The following is a 13,309-nucleotide window of genomic DNA, read 5'->3' on the forward strand; positions in this document are numbered from 1 at the left end:
GAATTTACATTAAACCAGACATTTCTGTTTTAGCAAAAGATGGAAAGTGGCATTTGTTACTTAAGCAATAAATGAAACTAACTTTTTTTTCTACATTAAATTACATTAAAAAGTGTAACAGATTTCTAAATCATACTATGACATTCCTAAATCGTAAAATTGTAATAAACGACAAATTGCTGTTAATGCGTCATAACAACGTGTTGATTATTTTCTTATACCAGCCAGCCTGTATTTCTTACTTATTATACTACAGTAAATCTGTCTATATTGACTCTCTGTGGATCTCTCAGATCCGAGCGTCAGCCCCAGCCCACTGTACCATCAACAGTTCAGTGCTGCCTCATCCTTTTTTTCTTTGAAAGGTACTTAAAAAGTCATTGTGAGGCGGTGGGTAAATTTTACAGTGATGTCATTTTATGTTTGTTGCATTTACTCTTGTAAAAAACGTGATAAATATGTCGCCGGGGTTAAGGTCACATAACCTCTGCGTTTCAAGAAATATTCGCAGGACAACATAATGCTTTCCAAGTTTGCGGAACAAATGAAATTCTGCTGCTCTGTTGCACTTTGCCTCCAAACAACCATTACAACTAGCTTTATATATTGTCTGAGCAGCAGACCATCAAATGGTGTTTTCCTTTTTGTGCCAGAGCGGTCGAAAAGATGGAGAATAGCAATCTGCCACCGGGACGTAAGGCCATCGTGTGTGGTTTGGGCGGGGGGATGGGCATGTGTTTGTGTGTCAATATCAGCTGGAAAAAACATCTTAATAAATTTCCCTATAAACTTAAAACCTGTTATGAAAATTAACAAATGATCTCAACCATGCGTATGATTTTGTCTCTGTATAACATTAACAAGAAGCTTCTTCAGCAGTGTTGTGAATGTTGCGTGCAGTTTTGCTCAGTGAGTTTTGACTGGAAAGTGCATACATTGTGAATGAATGGCCAAAGGGCAAAGAAGAGCCATGGAATTCAAGGCTGCTTCTGAGGACAGTATTTGCATATTCAATATAGAGCCAAAAAAAATAATAATAGAGACCGAACCATCCGCTGTGTGTTTATATTTGGTGTGCGAGCACCATTTCAGAACACAGTTTTGTGTTTTTGTTATCTGCTGAGATTACAGATATGGACAATATTTGATAATTTCTCTCCACTAACAGCCATTCTTCACCTTGCAAGTCATCCCCCTCTTTCCCATTTTCTCCCCCCACCCACACTTCCCAACCTTTCAGCGTTTGCTCTAACCAATTTTGCATTTGTGGTGCTAAAAAATTAATCTAAGTGCTGGCCGGTGGGGAACGCTGGGGATCCGGGCTGATTTATTGCAGACTTAATTCAGAATGGCTGGAGATGATGAACGCCACTGAGAGTGGGCAGTTACACGTTGGAAGTATGAAACTGGCTGTTCCGTGTTGTTTGATTGAAAATCACATAAATCAGGAGAACGAACCCACAGAGTCTCGCAAATCTCCGAACAAAAAAATATGCACTTTGTACATTATATTATTATTGGAGCGTCACAGGTTGCATGCAGTTACTTACTCTTTAAATGCCAGGGATTTATATGGCTTTCAAATAAAAAAAAAAGGTCTTGGCTCACACAAGAGGGATATATATTTTTCCATGCTTTCTTTTTTTTATGAGTTACCACGGAGTCAATACAGAAAAAGTTTTTAAGAAAAAAACAATAAATAAATGTCAAACGAAGGAATACAACTGCACTCTTGGGATCTTGAAATAACTCTTGTTGCAGTTGGAGCATTTGGCTTCGTTTACGTATTATTTCGGTTTTGATATCAGGACCCGATCTGGCCGAAAAACCTGATGTACTCAGTGCAGCATTTTGTTTCTCGGATCACTTTTTATTTTTTTACTGATGGGAAAGAAGGTCTCTCGCCTGCTCTATAGATTTTTCCATTCCATGTTCAGGAAGCTACCGAGCTAATCACAAGTTCACCTGAATTCTGACGAGTAAAATAATTGGGCCAAAGTTTCCCTCTGGATTAGAAGTTAGTCAGTATAACTGTTTTTACCAGTTTTGTAACAGTCTGTTGATTATAGACCACGTCTACCCAATCTGTTGTTGATCAGACTTGCTAATTTTGCAAGGTAGTAAACGCTGTAATTGATTGGAGAAGTAAGGAAGAAAACATGGCAGATCTTAAATATTAGTAATCTAAAAGTATGATGTTGACCAATAGTATTATTATAATAATAATAATAATAATAATAATAATAATAATAATAGTTATATACAACAGGTGTTATCTATAGAGTAACTATTATTTATAGAGTAATGGCTTATTGTTTAGCACATTTGCTTACATCTCCATGGTTGGGGGTATGATTCCTGACTTCATCCTTTGTGCACAAAGTTTCCCCCTGCTGCAAGGGTTTCCTCTCTTTGTCCTATAACATGTAAGTAGTCTGATTGGCATCTCTAAATTGTGTGAATGGGTGTGAGTATGATTTTGCCCTGTGAATGGTTGGCCTTGTTTCCAGGGATAGGTTTGAGGCTCCCTGTGACCCTGTGTTGAATAAGTGGTAACAAAAACGAATTTTTGTTTGTTTGTTTAACCTTTTACATTTTTTTTTTTTGCATATGAAATTATGTCCAGTAAACATGTTTATTCCTGTCAGCATTTAAGTTATATAAACATCCATCCCCTCACTTTTTATCCTCTTTCTTAAAGTTAGAGCAAACATCCTACACCGATCAGGCATAACATTATGACAGTTGAAGTGAATTACACTGATTATCTCTTCATCATGGTACCTGTTAGTGGGTGGGGTATATTGGGCACCACCTGAACATATTGTCGTCAAATTTGATGTGTTAGAAGCAGGAAAAATGGGAGGTTTAAAGATTTGAGCGAGTTTAAAATGGCCCAAATTGTGATGGCTAGACGTCTGAATTGGAGCGCCTGCAAAACTGCAGCTTTTGTGGGGTGTTTTTTCCGGTCTACAGTGGTCAATATTTATTAAAAGTGGTCCAAGAAAAGAACAGTGGTGAACCAGTGACAGGGTCATGGGCGGCCGAGGCTCACTGATGCATGTGGGGTCAAATTGCTGATGAAGTTAAAGCTGTTGCTCTGAAGGATCAGGACTATTTTCGCAGTAATGGGGGACCAACAGAATACTAGGCAGGTGGTCATAATGTTATGCCTGATCTATGGCCATAAAATGAAGACTCCTTCCTGAAATGTTAAACGAACATCTCATAAAAAATCTTCATGAAATATGTGTATATGAAAGAAGTAACTTCTAAATGATCAGGTTTTGAGAACAGCGTAGTACAAATATTGTTTAGAAATTGTAATAATTTTAAATTATTGGTTTGTTCTGGGCAAAATCTATTTTTTATAGCTGCTTTTATATTGATGTATATAATTCTAATATCATGAAGTTATTAGATTTGTGATGAAGCTATTTTATTTTGACTGTTAGATTCAACATTCAACGAACATTTGGTGATGAAGAGATACTATCATACTAATACAATTAAAAATCTTACTAACACAGTTAGTCTTTTCTGTATATATAATAACAAAGAGCACCATGCATTGTTCTGGGAGAGAATGCCAAGCTGTTCCCACTAAAACCTTTTCAGCTGCTGGGTAAATTTGTGAATATGCCGGTAGCCACCTGGTGATGAATTATCCTCTGGACAAGATGAATGAGCAGTAAATGAAAGAGAAAAAATTGCTCCGTTTTGATAAAAGAAAGCTGTACATCATTCCAGGAAAGAGCAATCGCATCATGTATCAGGCATTTCATGTAGCTACCATTATTAAACTATCGTTTGGCTATGGCTTACATAGTTTTCCTGTTTTATTTCCTCGATTTTGTTTGCGAGAGGGAAGGAACACTAAGTAAAAGAACATAAATATATATTTTTCATGGTAATAAATAAGCCACATTTGTTGTGCCCATCAAATGAAAGTAAACCATTTGAAAGCAAGAAGGATTTAATTTTGTTTTAAAACATGTTTTTTTAGAACAATCATTATTTATATATAAAAAAGAAAAACTATTATCATAATGTTTAGAACATTTTGTGTATATAAAATACTCTAAATATTTTGATTATATATATATTTTTAATAAATAGCATTTACTTTCAGTTCCAGACAGGATGTAAAACCATGATATTTCAATTTTTAGGAATTATCTAATGATAACGTACTTTTATATCCACTTAGGGACTAATTAATGAATTCAGATTCAGAGACTATTTATCTCAGTAAAGCTGCTTTGGGACCATTTTTATTGTTAAATTTGCTTCACAAATAAAAAAATTTGAAGTCTTCATTCTATTTGTCTTTCTAATCTGTGCTACTGTGTGTCAGGTTGCAGGCTCTGAGGAAGGAGAAGTCACGTGATGCTGCACGCTCACGCAGGGGGAAGGAGAACTTTGAGTTCTACGAGTTGGCCAAGATGTTGCCACTGCCAGGTGCCATCACCAGCCAGCTGGACAAAGCCTCCATCATCCGCCTCACCATCAGCTACCTGAAGATGAGGGACTTCGCCAACCAGGGCGACCCTCCATGGAACGTGCGCATTGAAGGACCACCACCTAACACCTCAGTCAAGGTAAGAAGTCACGCACTGTCCTAAAATCTTTCTCTTCTCTTCTCTTCTCTTCTCTTCTCTTCTCTTCTCTTCTCTTCTCTTCTCTTCTCTTCAGCTTCTCATCACTTCTCTGTTTTTCTCCTTTCCTCTCCTCTTCTGCTCTCTTCTCTTCATTTTCTATTTTTTCTCTCTACCTCTTTCCCTACATTTCTCTTCTCTCTATTTCTCTTCACCTTCTCATCACTTTTGTTATCCTTCTTTTGTTTTCTTTCTCTTCTCTTCTCTTCTCTTCTCTCTTCTCTTCTCTTCTCTTCTCTTCTCTCCCTCTTTTTCTTCTCTATTGTGCTATTGAATTTTTACAGCAGCTCCAGACATTTTTCTGTAGTCCCACATTCATAGCAACGGACATTAAATCCAAAGGAAAAGAGGAATGGCAAACAAAAAATGATAAATAAATGCAATTAATCCAGCCCCTGAGCACTAAAGCCTGGATGAGGTCATAATTTGTTGTGTGGGGTATATGAGGTGAGAGAAAGAGTGTTTGTCATGCTTCATGGACGCCTAATTAGTTGTAAATGGTACTATACTGAAATAGTCTATAGATTTAACAGTAACTATGGATTTGTTGTTGAGCAGTAAAGACCATGTGAATAATGGGCCTGTTTAATGAACTAATGCTAAACCTCAGGTGATACAAAACAGTCAGGCTTAATGGAAAAGTGGCTTTTGTGTGATAGTAGACAGGTTTGGAATGAAAAACAGTTGAAGATAGTAAAAAAAAAAAATAAATATATATATATATATATATATATATATATATATATATATATATATATATATATATATATATATATATATATACAGTACAGACCAAAAGTTTATATATATTATATATACAGTACAGACCAAAGTTTGGACACACCTGCTCATTCAAAGAGTTTTCTTTATTTTCATGACTATGAAAATTGTAGAGTCACACTGAAGGCATCAAAACTATGAATTAACACATGTGGAATTATATACATAACAAAAACTGAACTGAAAATATGTCATATTGTAGGTTCTTCAAAGTAGGCATCAAGAGAATGCTAAGAGTGTGCAAAGCAGTAATTTAAGCAAAAGAACCTACAATATGACATATTTTCAGTTGTTTCACACTTTTTTGTTATGTATATAATTCCACATGTGTTAATTCGTAGTTTTGATGCCTTCAGTGTGACTCTACAATTTTCATAGTCATGAAAATAAAAAAAACTCTTTGAATGAGAAGGTGTGTCCAAACTTTTGGTCTGTACTGTATATATATATATATATATTTTTTTTTTTTATTTTTTTTTTCAATTCCTAGTAGGAGACTTAATTTAATATATTTTAATGTTTTATATTCGCTTCTGCCTTGCTCTACAAATGAGAATCAGTTAGGAGAAGTGGAATAACTGCAGAACTGAAAATGGCCATAGGGACCAGAGAAATTGCACGCATTTTAAGGAGGCTGCATTCTGTGTATTCTGGCCAGCACACAACAGATGGCATCATTGTCGTCTCCCTTTGAAGAACTGCATGAATTTTAATGAGAAAACGTATATACAAAATCATTTTGGTGTACAATACGGCAGCAAGTTCAGAGAGAACTGTTCTGCTATGCAGCATTAAAAATCTAAAAAAGAAACGATTACACCACTGAAGAAACGTATTAATTGGCCACTGCTATATGTACTTTAATGAATAAAGAAAAAGGTGACACAAGAGTAGGACAATGAGGCTGGCTTTATGTCCTTCCGTCTCATTGACAGAAGCACTTTGAATTGAATCAGGAGCTGGCTCCGTTTTATTTGCACTACATTTCGAACACAGTCTGATATTGATTCCTGTTGTGTTGCCCCACGTCACTCAAGGTAATGGATACTCACTGCACTGAAGGGGCTTTCCGAGCCCATGAATCTGTGTTTATTCTTTGATCGGAGTGACTATATGGCCTTGACCTATAGAGGCATGGAGTTTTCCTCTCTGGCTCGCACGGGATTGTTTTAGGATAAAAGATCGTGACACGTTTTGATCAACACGGAACATGTTAATACAAATCTTTCTCTTCTCTTCTCTTCTCTTCTCTTCTCTTCTCTTCTCTTCTCTTCTCTTCTCTTCTCTTCAGCTTCTCATCACTTCTCTGTTTTTCTCCTTTCTCTCCTCTTCTGCTCTCTTCTCTTCTTCTCTTCTCTTCATTTTCTATTTTTTCTCTCTACCTCTTTCCCTACATTTCTCTTCTCTCTATTTCTCTTCACCTTCTCATCACTTTTTGTTATCCTTCTTTTGTTTTCTTTCTCTTCTCTTCTCTTCTCTTCTCTTCTCTTCTCTTCTCTTCTCTTCTCTTCTCTCCCTCTTTTTCTTCTCTATTGTGCTATTGAATTTTTACAGCAGCTCCAGACATTTTTCTGTAGTCCCACATTCATAGCAACGGACATTAAATCCAAAGAAAAAGAGGAATGGCAAACAAAAAATGATAAATAAATGCAATTAATCCAGCCCCTGAGCACTAAAGCCTGGATGAGGTCATAATTTGTTGTGTGGGGTATATGAGGTGAGAGAAAGAGTGTTTGTCATGCTTCATGGACGCCTAATTAGTTGTAAATGGTACTATACTGAAATAGTCTATAGATTTAACAGTAACTATGGATTTGTTGTTGAGCAGTAAAGACCATGTGAATAATGGGCCTGTTTAATGAACTAATGCTAAACCTCAGGTGATACAAAACAGTCAGGCTTAATGGAAAAGTGGCTTTTGTGTGATAGTAGACAGGTTGGGAATGAAAAACAGTTGAAGATAGTAAAAAAAAAAAATATATATATATATATATATATATATATATATATATATATATATATATATATATATATATATATATATATATACAGTACAGACCAAAAGTTTATATATATTATATATACAGTACAGACCAAAAGTTTGGACACACCTGCTCATTCAAAGAGTTTTCTTTATTTTCATGACTATGAAAATTGTAGAGTCACACTGAAGGCATCAAAACTATGAATTAACACATGTGGAATTATATACATAACAAAAACTGAACTGAAAATATGTCATATTGTAGGTTCTTCAAAGTAGGCATCAAGAGAATGCTAAGAGTGTGCAAAGCAGTAATTTAAGCAAAAGAACCTACAATATGACATATTTTCAGTTGTTTCACACTTTTTTGTTATGTATATAATTCCACATGTGTTAATTCGTAGTTTTGATGCCTTCAGTGTGACTCTACAATTTTCATAGTCATGAAAATAAAAACTCTTTGAATGAGAAGGTGTCCAAACTTTTGGTCTGTACTGTATATATATATATATATATATATATATATATATATATATATTTTTTTTTTTTTCAATTCCTAGTAGGAGACTTAATTTAATATATTTTAATGTTTTATATTCGCTTCTGCCTTGCTCTACAAATGAGAATCAGTTAGGAGAAGTGGAATAACTGCAGAACTGAAAATGGCCATAGGGACCAGAGAAATTGCACGCATTTTAAGGAGGCTGCATTCTGTGTATTCTGGCCAGCACACAACAGATGGCATCATTGTCGTCTCCCTTTGAAGAACTGCATGAATTTTAATGAGAAAACGTATATACAAAATCATTTTGGTGTACAATACGCAGCAAGTTCAGAGAGAACTGTTCTGCTATGCAGCATTAAAAATCTAAAAAAGAAACGATTACACCACTGAAGAAACGTATTAATTGGCCACTGCTATATGTACTTTAATGAATAAAGAAAAAGGTGACACAAGAGTAGGACAATGAGGCTGGCTTTATGTCCTTCCGTCTCATTGACAGAAGCACTTTGAATTGAATCAGGAGCTGGCTCCGTTTTATTTGCACTACATTTCGAACACAGTCTGATATTGATTCCTGTTGTGTTGCCCCACGTCACTCAAGGTAATGGATACTCACTGCACTGAAGGGGCTTTCCGAGCCCATGAATCTGTGTTTATTCTTTGATCGGAGTGACTATATGGCCTTGACCTATAGAGGCATGGAGTTTTCCTCTCTGGCTCGCACGGGATTGTTTTAGGATAAAAGATCGTGACACGTTTTGATCAACACGGAACATGTTAATACAAACATATGGTGCATTATTGCATCAGGTGCCGTTGCATAAAGGGCAGGCCGATTTTTGTGCTCGGGATCGCTTGCGCACCTGACTCAAGGCGAGCCGCAGGAAAACGATATTGTTTCTGATGCATGGAAGTCCCCAGTTCATTCGGCAGTCCAGTCCCTCAATGAATTTAGCCGTGACTGTACATGCGGATCTGCAGCGACAGGCCACGCACCTGTTATTACGTCAGGTTGACCGAGTAAAAAAAAACAAAATCCCGAGCAAACTCCTTGTAAGGCATTTCTACCTAATAACTGATGATTGTAACCTTTAGGGAAATCTCGTGCACAGCTGTGTTTGGCAGATCTCCCTGCTCTCAAGGAACGGCTCTTTGCTTAAAGAAAAATCAACATTCTCTTTTATTCTCGCTTCTATAGGAATATAGAATAGGTCGGCGCTGGCATTTGTACTGTGCTGATGGTTTTCACAGTCGCCAAATATCATTAAAATGAAGCCCTCTTCTCTTGAATACAAAACAAAGGTGACAAAGCAGAGATTGCCGGCCCTTATCGGTAATAAAAGCTCGCCGTATTACTGGCATCTGAACTAAAAGAATTTGACCTCCACTTCTCAAGTGTTGATTTATTATCATAACTCCTGCGAGCGCGCTGCCTCTCCTCTTCACGCCTGTTGACCTTTACGGTAATTGACCCATCAACTAATTTTTTTTTTTTTTGTTCCTGGAGTGTTTTAACCAAAAATTTGCTAGTCTCTGTCAGGAGCGTTTCACATCTGTTGAAGGACACTGCACAAACAAGCATGACCTTTCTGTTGTTTGGAGGCTGGCGCGGGCCTCCTGACCCCCTCCACCACCTGTGCATTCATTATTCATGCATGCAGAGCAGAGAGCAGTCACCAAAATGCCACACTTCACCAGGCACGCGCTCACGCCCACATGCGCACACTGCGGAAAAACTATACGCTCCTGCCTCTGCCATTCACGCGTCCCATGCCTATAGACAGCTGGGGAGCAGAGGACAAGGTTTCTCCCAGTGTCCTCTTATTGTACAAAAAAGAAATGTTGGAAGGGATCCATGTGGATGCTGAATAACACATATCCTGTATCAGACTTAGAGGTTCAAGGCGAAGAAAAAAAAAGAATGATTTATGATTTGTCACAATGCTAAATTGAGCTCCAAGCACACAAAATCTGCCCTGCTGTAAATGTAATTTTTTTTTTTTTTACCAATTAGGTGACATTTATGCCTGAGAGTGAGGTTTCAGTCTGTATTAGCTGAGCAGTAGAAGCCACTCTTTTTTAAATAAAAAAACAACGTATTAGAATGAGCACTTCAAGTTCCAAGTTTCAAGCACCATGTTATAAGCTAATATAAGGTATTGTGCTGAAAAACGCTTTTATCAGCAACAATATTATTAAATGTCCCTGAAAGTTTTACATTTTGTCCAGCGCAATGAATTTTCTTTATAGTTTTGTCACTCATAAAAATTTCAGCCTGTTATTTTTTTCCCCCTTCCATGCATTAGCAAGACTCAAGGAATGGAACTGCAGCCAAATGTTCATGTACTTGTCTTAATTAGCATAATTTCATCAATAAACTCCAAAGGGACCTTGAAGCAGCATCAGACCTTCTTTCACATCCCCTCCCTTCTTCCACTCATTAGGTCTTCTAATGTCCCCTGGACCTCACTCTCGGCATTTACCATCGCACACGCGTGCTGCACTGCTTCGTGCATGTTTACCGCCAGACTCCTGTCCACCTGAGCGTAACCCTCATGTCTTGAATTTAACAACATATCAACACATCAAATGCAGTCAACAGGGTAAACTCATTAAGGCTTTTGACCATCGCACAGAACGACAGACCAGTTGCTCTTTAGACCCGGACGCTCCTTCTGAAGGGTGGCTGGCGTCGGCGGAGCAGGTTGGCACCAAGCACTCTACTGATTAAACTGATCTCTCCAGGTGCCCGGTGTGCCACTCCTATTGTTAATGTTAATGAGGAAATTAATGGTGTTTGCATCACAATCGGCTCAAAAAAGCGCTGATAGTGCTTTTTGTTCATTTATTTTTTTTCTGCAACCTGGACTTGGAAAGAGACAGAGAAGCAGAGCATCCTGGGTAAGAAAGCAAGAAAGTAAGAAAGAAAGAAAGAAAGAAAGAAAGCAAGAAAGAAAGAAAGAAAGAAAGCAAGAAAGAAAGAAAGAAAGAGCCTCCCTGGTATATCTAACTGTATAAATGGGTGGTAAATTGCCCAGCTGTGAGTGTGAGATGTTTCATTCCCCAGTCGTCCTGTAAGAAAAATTGAATGACAGTGAGCAAAACAGCAGTAATTATAAAACTAATTACTAAATGCTGATGATGCCCATAGGCTCTGCATAACTAAATTTAGAAGAGAAAATTGCTTTTGGCTACGGAGAGGCTCTGGGCATGTTTGTCTTTATTTTCTTTATTTTCAAATACACACCAAAGAAAGTAGTAATTGCCATGGAAACAATTACTCGCACACCTACTCTCTAATTCTTTTTTTTTTTTTTGGCCCGGCAGAAACAGCCTGAGGAAGCATTGTTGTGGAACAATGTGTTTTAATAACACTGAATAGTGTACATTCTTCGCTCATGAATAGATTACGTCCGTATGGAGAAAAAAACACGGCCGTGCCACCATGGCTATGTGTAAGAAGGCCTGTAGTTCCCTTATTAAATTAGACCTTTTATTGTGCAAGATTTTGTTTGGGCCATACAAACCCAGCTAGCTTGTGTGAGTCTTAATTGTGAGCGAGCGTACAGAGCACTTGTGTGCAACTATGCTTTTAATGGCCTATTTCTCTTTTGAATGGAGACAACAGAGGCAGGGTTGGCAGCGAGACGACCCTCTAGGGTGCCTTCACGTTCCCAATAGCCTTGTTTGCGAGTGTGTTTGTGGGTCCTGCAGTGTGTTTGTGCGTGACGCAGTGTGCTTTGCGTGTGCGTGCGCGCACGTGAGAGAGAGCCCCTTTGTGTGCGCTTACCTCCACGCAGTTCTACGTTTTCTCTCCGTGCAAAACCTGACAGCACAAGAATATGATCATTGTTTTCCAGCAAATCGACATGCTCGGTGATGATGTATGGCTAACTGCTTTTATTCTCATTGACCTGTTAGACTTGTGCTATATGGATGTCAGCTCTGGCCCAGTAATTAGTCCTTTTGCAAATGGGCCAATAATAGAGAAATAAATCAGAAAGACAGCCGAAATGAATATTGAAGCTCTTTGCCCGAACTTGTATTCAGCTGTAGATAATATCTTTACAAAGTATTACAAATCACTGTGTCTTTCTTGCCCACTGTACTACAGAAAAGTGGACATGTCTCTCATGCATTCATTTGAAAGACACAGACGCAGAAATATATTAATATTATACTACACGAGATTTTCAGTTTATTTAGATTTTTACAGGTCAGTGTATGAGCAGCACATGATTTGTTCCTCTGTGTATTTGCCTGTTGAGTGCGTGTGTGTTCAGTGGACTTGTCCGGCTGTCAGACTGCTCCCAGAATAGAGTGGCACTCTTTGAAGCTGAGCGTCTGAAAGCACAGCATGAGCCTCAAATAAAGTGAAGGGCATCCACTATTACAAGTAATGTCCTTAATAATCTTGTTAGTCTAGTCCCTCTCAGTAGGAGACAAATGGAGCATTATTGGCTTATGGGCTGTAGTAAATAATTTAGTTTCCAATATTCTGGCTGCTTTGACAGTAAATTACGATGACATGAAAAGAGCTCCTTGAATAAAAACAGTATCCAATCAAATTTAATTGGCTCGGCTTTAAGCAGCAGTAATATGTTTTATAATTAAACCGAGTTGTCTTAGAGCTTTATAACGTCACATGAATCAAAATGTCAAAAATATTCCGTTGATATTTTGATATCTGGCTTTTAAAACGTCACAGCGCATATGATTTTTATGATAAATAACCACCCCCTCGAATTTACTGCGCAGTGGGACACGAGAAGAAGGCTCTCCGTCTCGAATTTCCGAACCCATGTGAGCTGCCGGTTTACATGTGTGGAAATCGAACATGCGTCACGGCCTTGCACTCTGAGTCGGGCCACGTGACGTCTCACCGAAGTGCAAGAGCTGTTAAGATTTCAGAGGAAGGTCACCAAGGCCTCTGCCCTAATCCTTGTTTGCTGCTGCTCTTCCCCCTTGCAGGACACAAATGACTCCCCTAATCATCCAATTTAATCACACCATTTCATTCCCCTCGCTGGCCCCCACTCAGCTAATCAGCCATTCTGATGCTGTCACAAAGGGCTTCATATCGAAACCAATGGATTTTTAGCATTTAGCGATGGGTTGAAAGTGGGGCGATAGAGTCGGGGTCGAGAGGCGGGGTCGAGAGGCGTCTGCACCCGCTCAGAAAGGGAGCGATTCATGCGTGAAGCATTAAGCTATTGCCATCTCAACGCATGACTAACAGTTTTCGGTCACCCGTTTTATTCTCTAATATCTATAATAAGCGGGTGTGATGATGGCTGCGAGAACAGGGGATTTTTTCCCTCTCTCTCTCTCTCTCTCCTTATCTGTTGAGCTGATGATGATTTTGGCAGGCGGTATCGAGGC

At 38.2% G+C, this 13,309-nt stretch overlaps 1 protein-coding gene across 3 annotated transcripts in view; it reads left to right on the forward strand.

Annotated features, from left to right (window-relative positions):
* Positions 1-13,309, forward strand: part of LOC124390344 (neuronal PAS domain-containing protein 3) — a 220,455-nt gene that overhangs the window by 77,832 nt on the left and 129,314 nt on the right. For 2 of the 3 annotated variants that reach the window (XM_046856232.1, XM_046856233.1), the window contains exon 2: positions 4,358-4,601. In XM_046856232.1, coding sequence (XP_046712188.1) covers positions 4,358-4,601 — 244 coding nt within the window. The remainder of the gene's footprint in view (positions 1-4,357; positions 4,602-13,309) is intronic. The other variant, XM_046856235.1, reaches the window with a different exon arrangement.

This window comes from Silurus meridionalis, chromosome 8, assembly GCF_014805685.1.
Source record: "Silurus meridionalis isolate SWU-2019-XX chromosome 8, ASM1480568v1, whole genome shotgun sequence".
NCBI lineage: Eukaryota > Metazoa > Chordata > Actinopteri > Siluriformes > Siluridae > Silurus > Silurus meridionalis.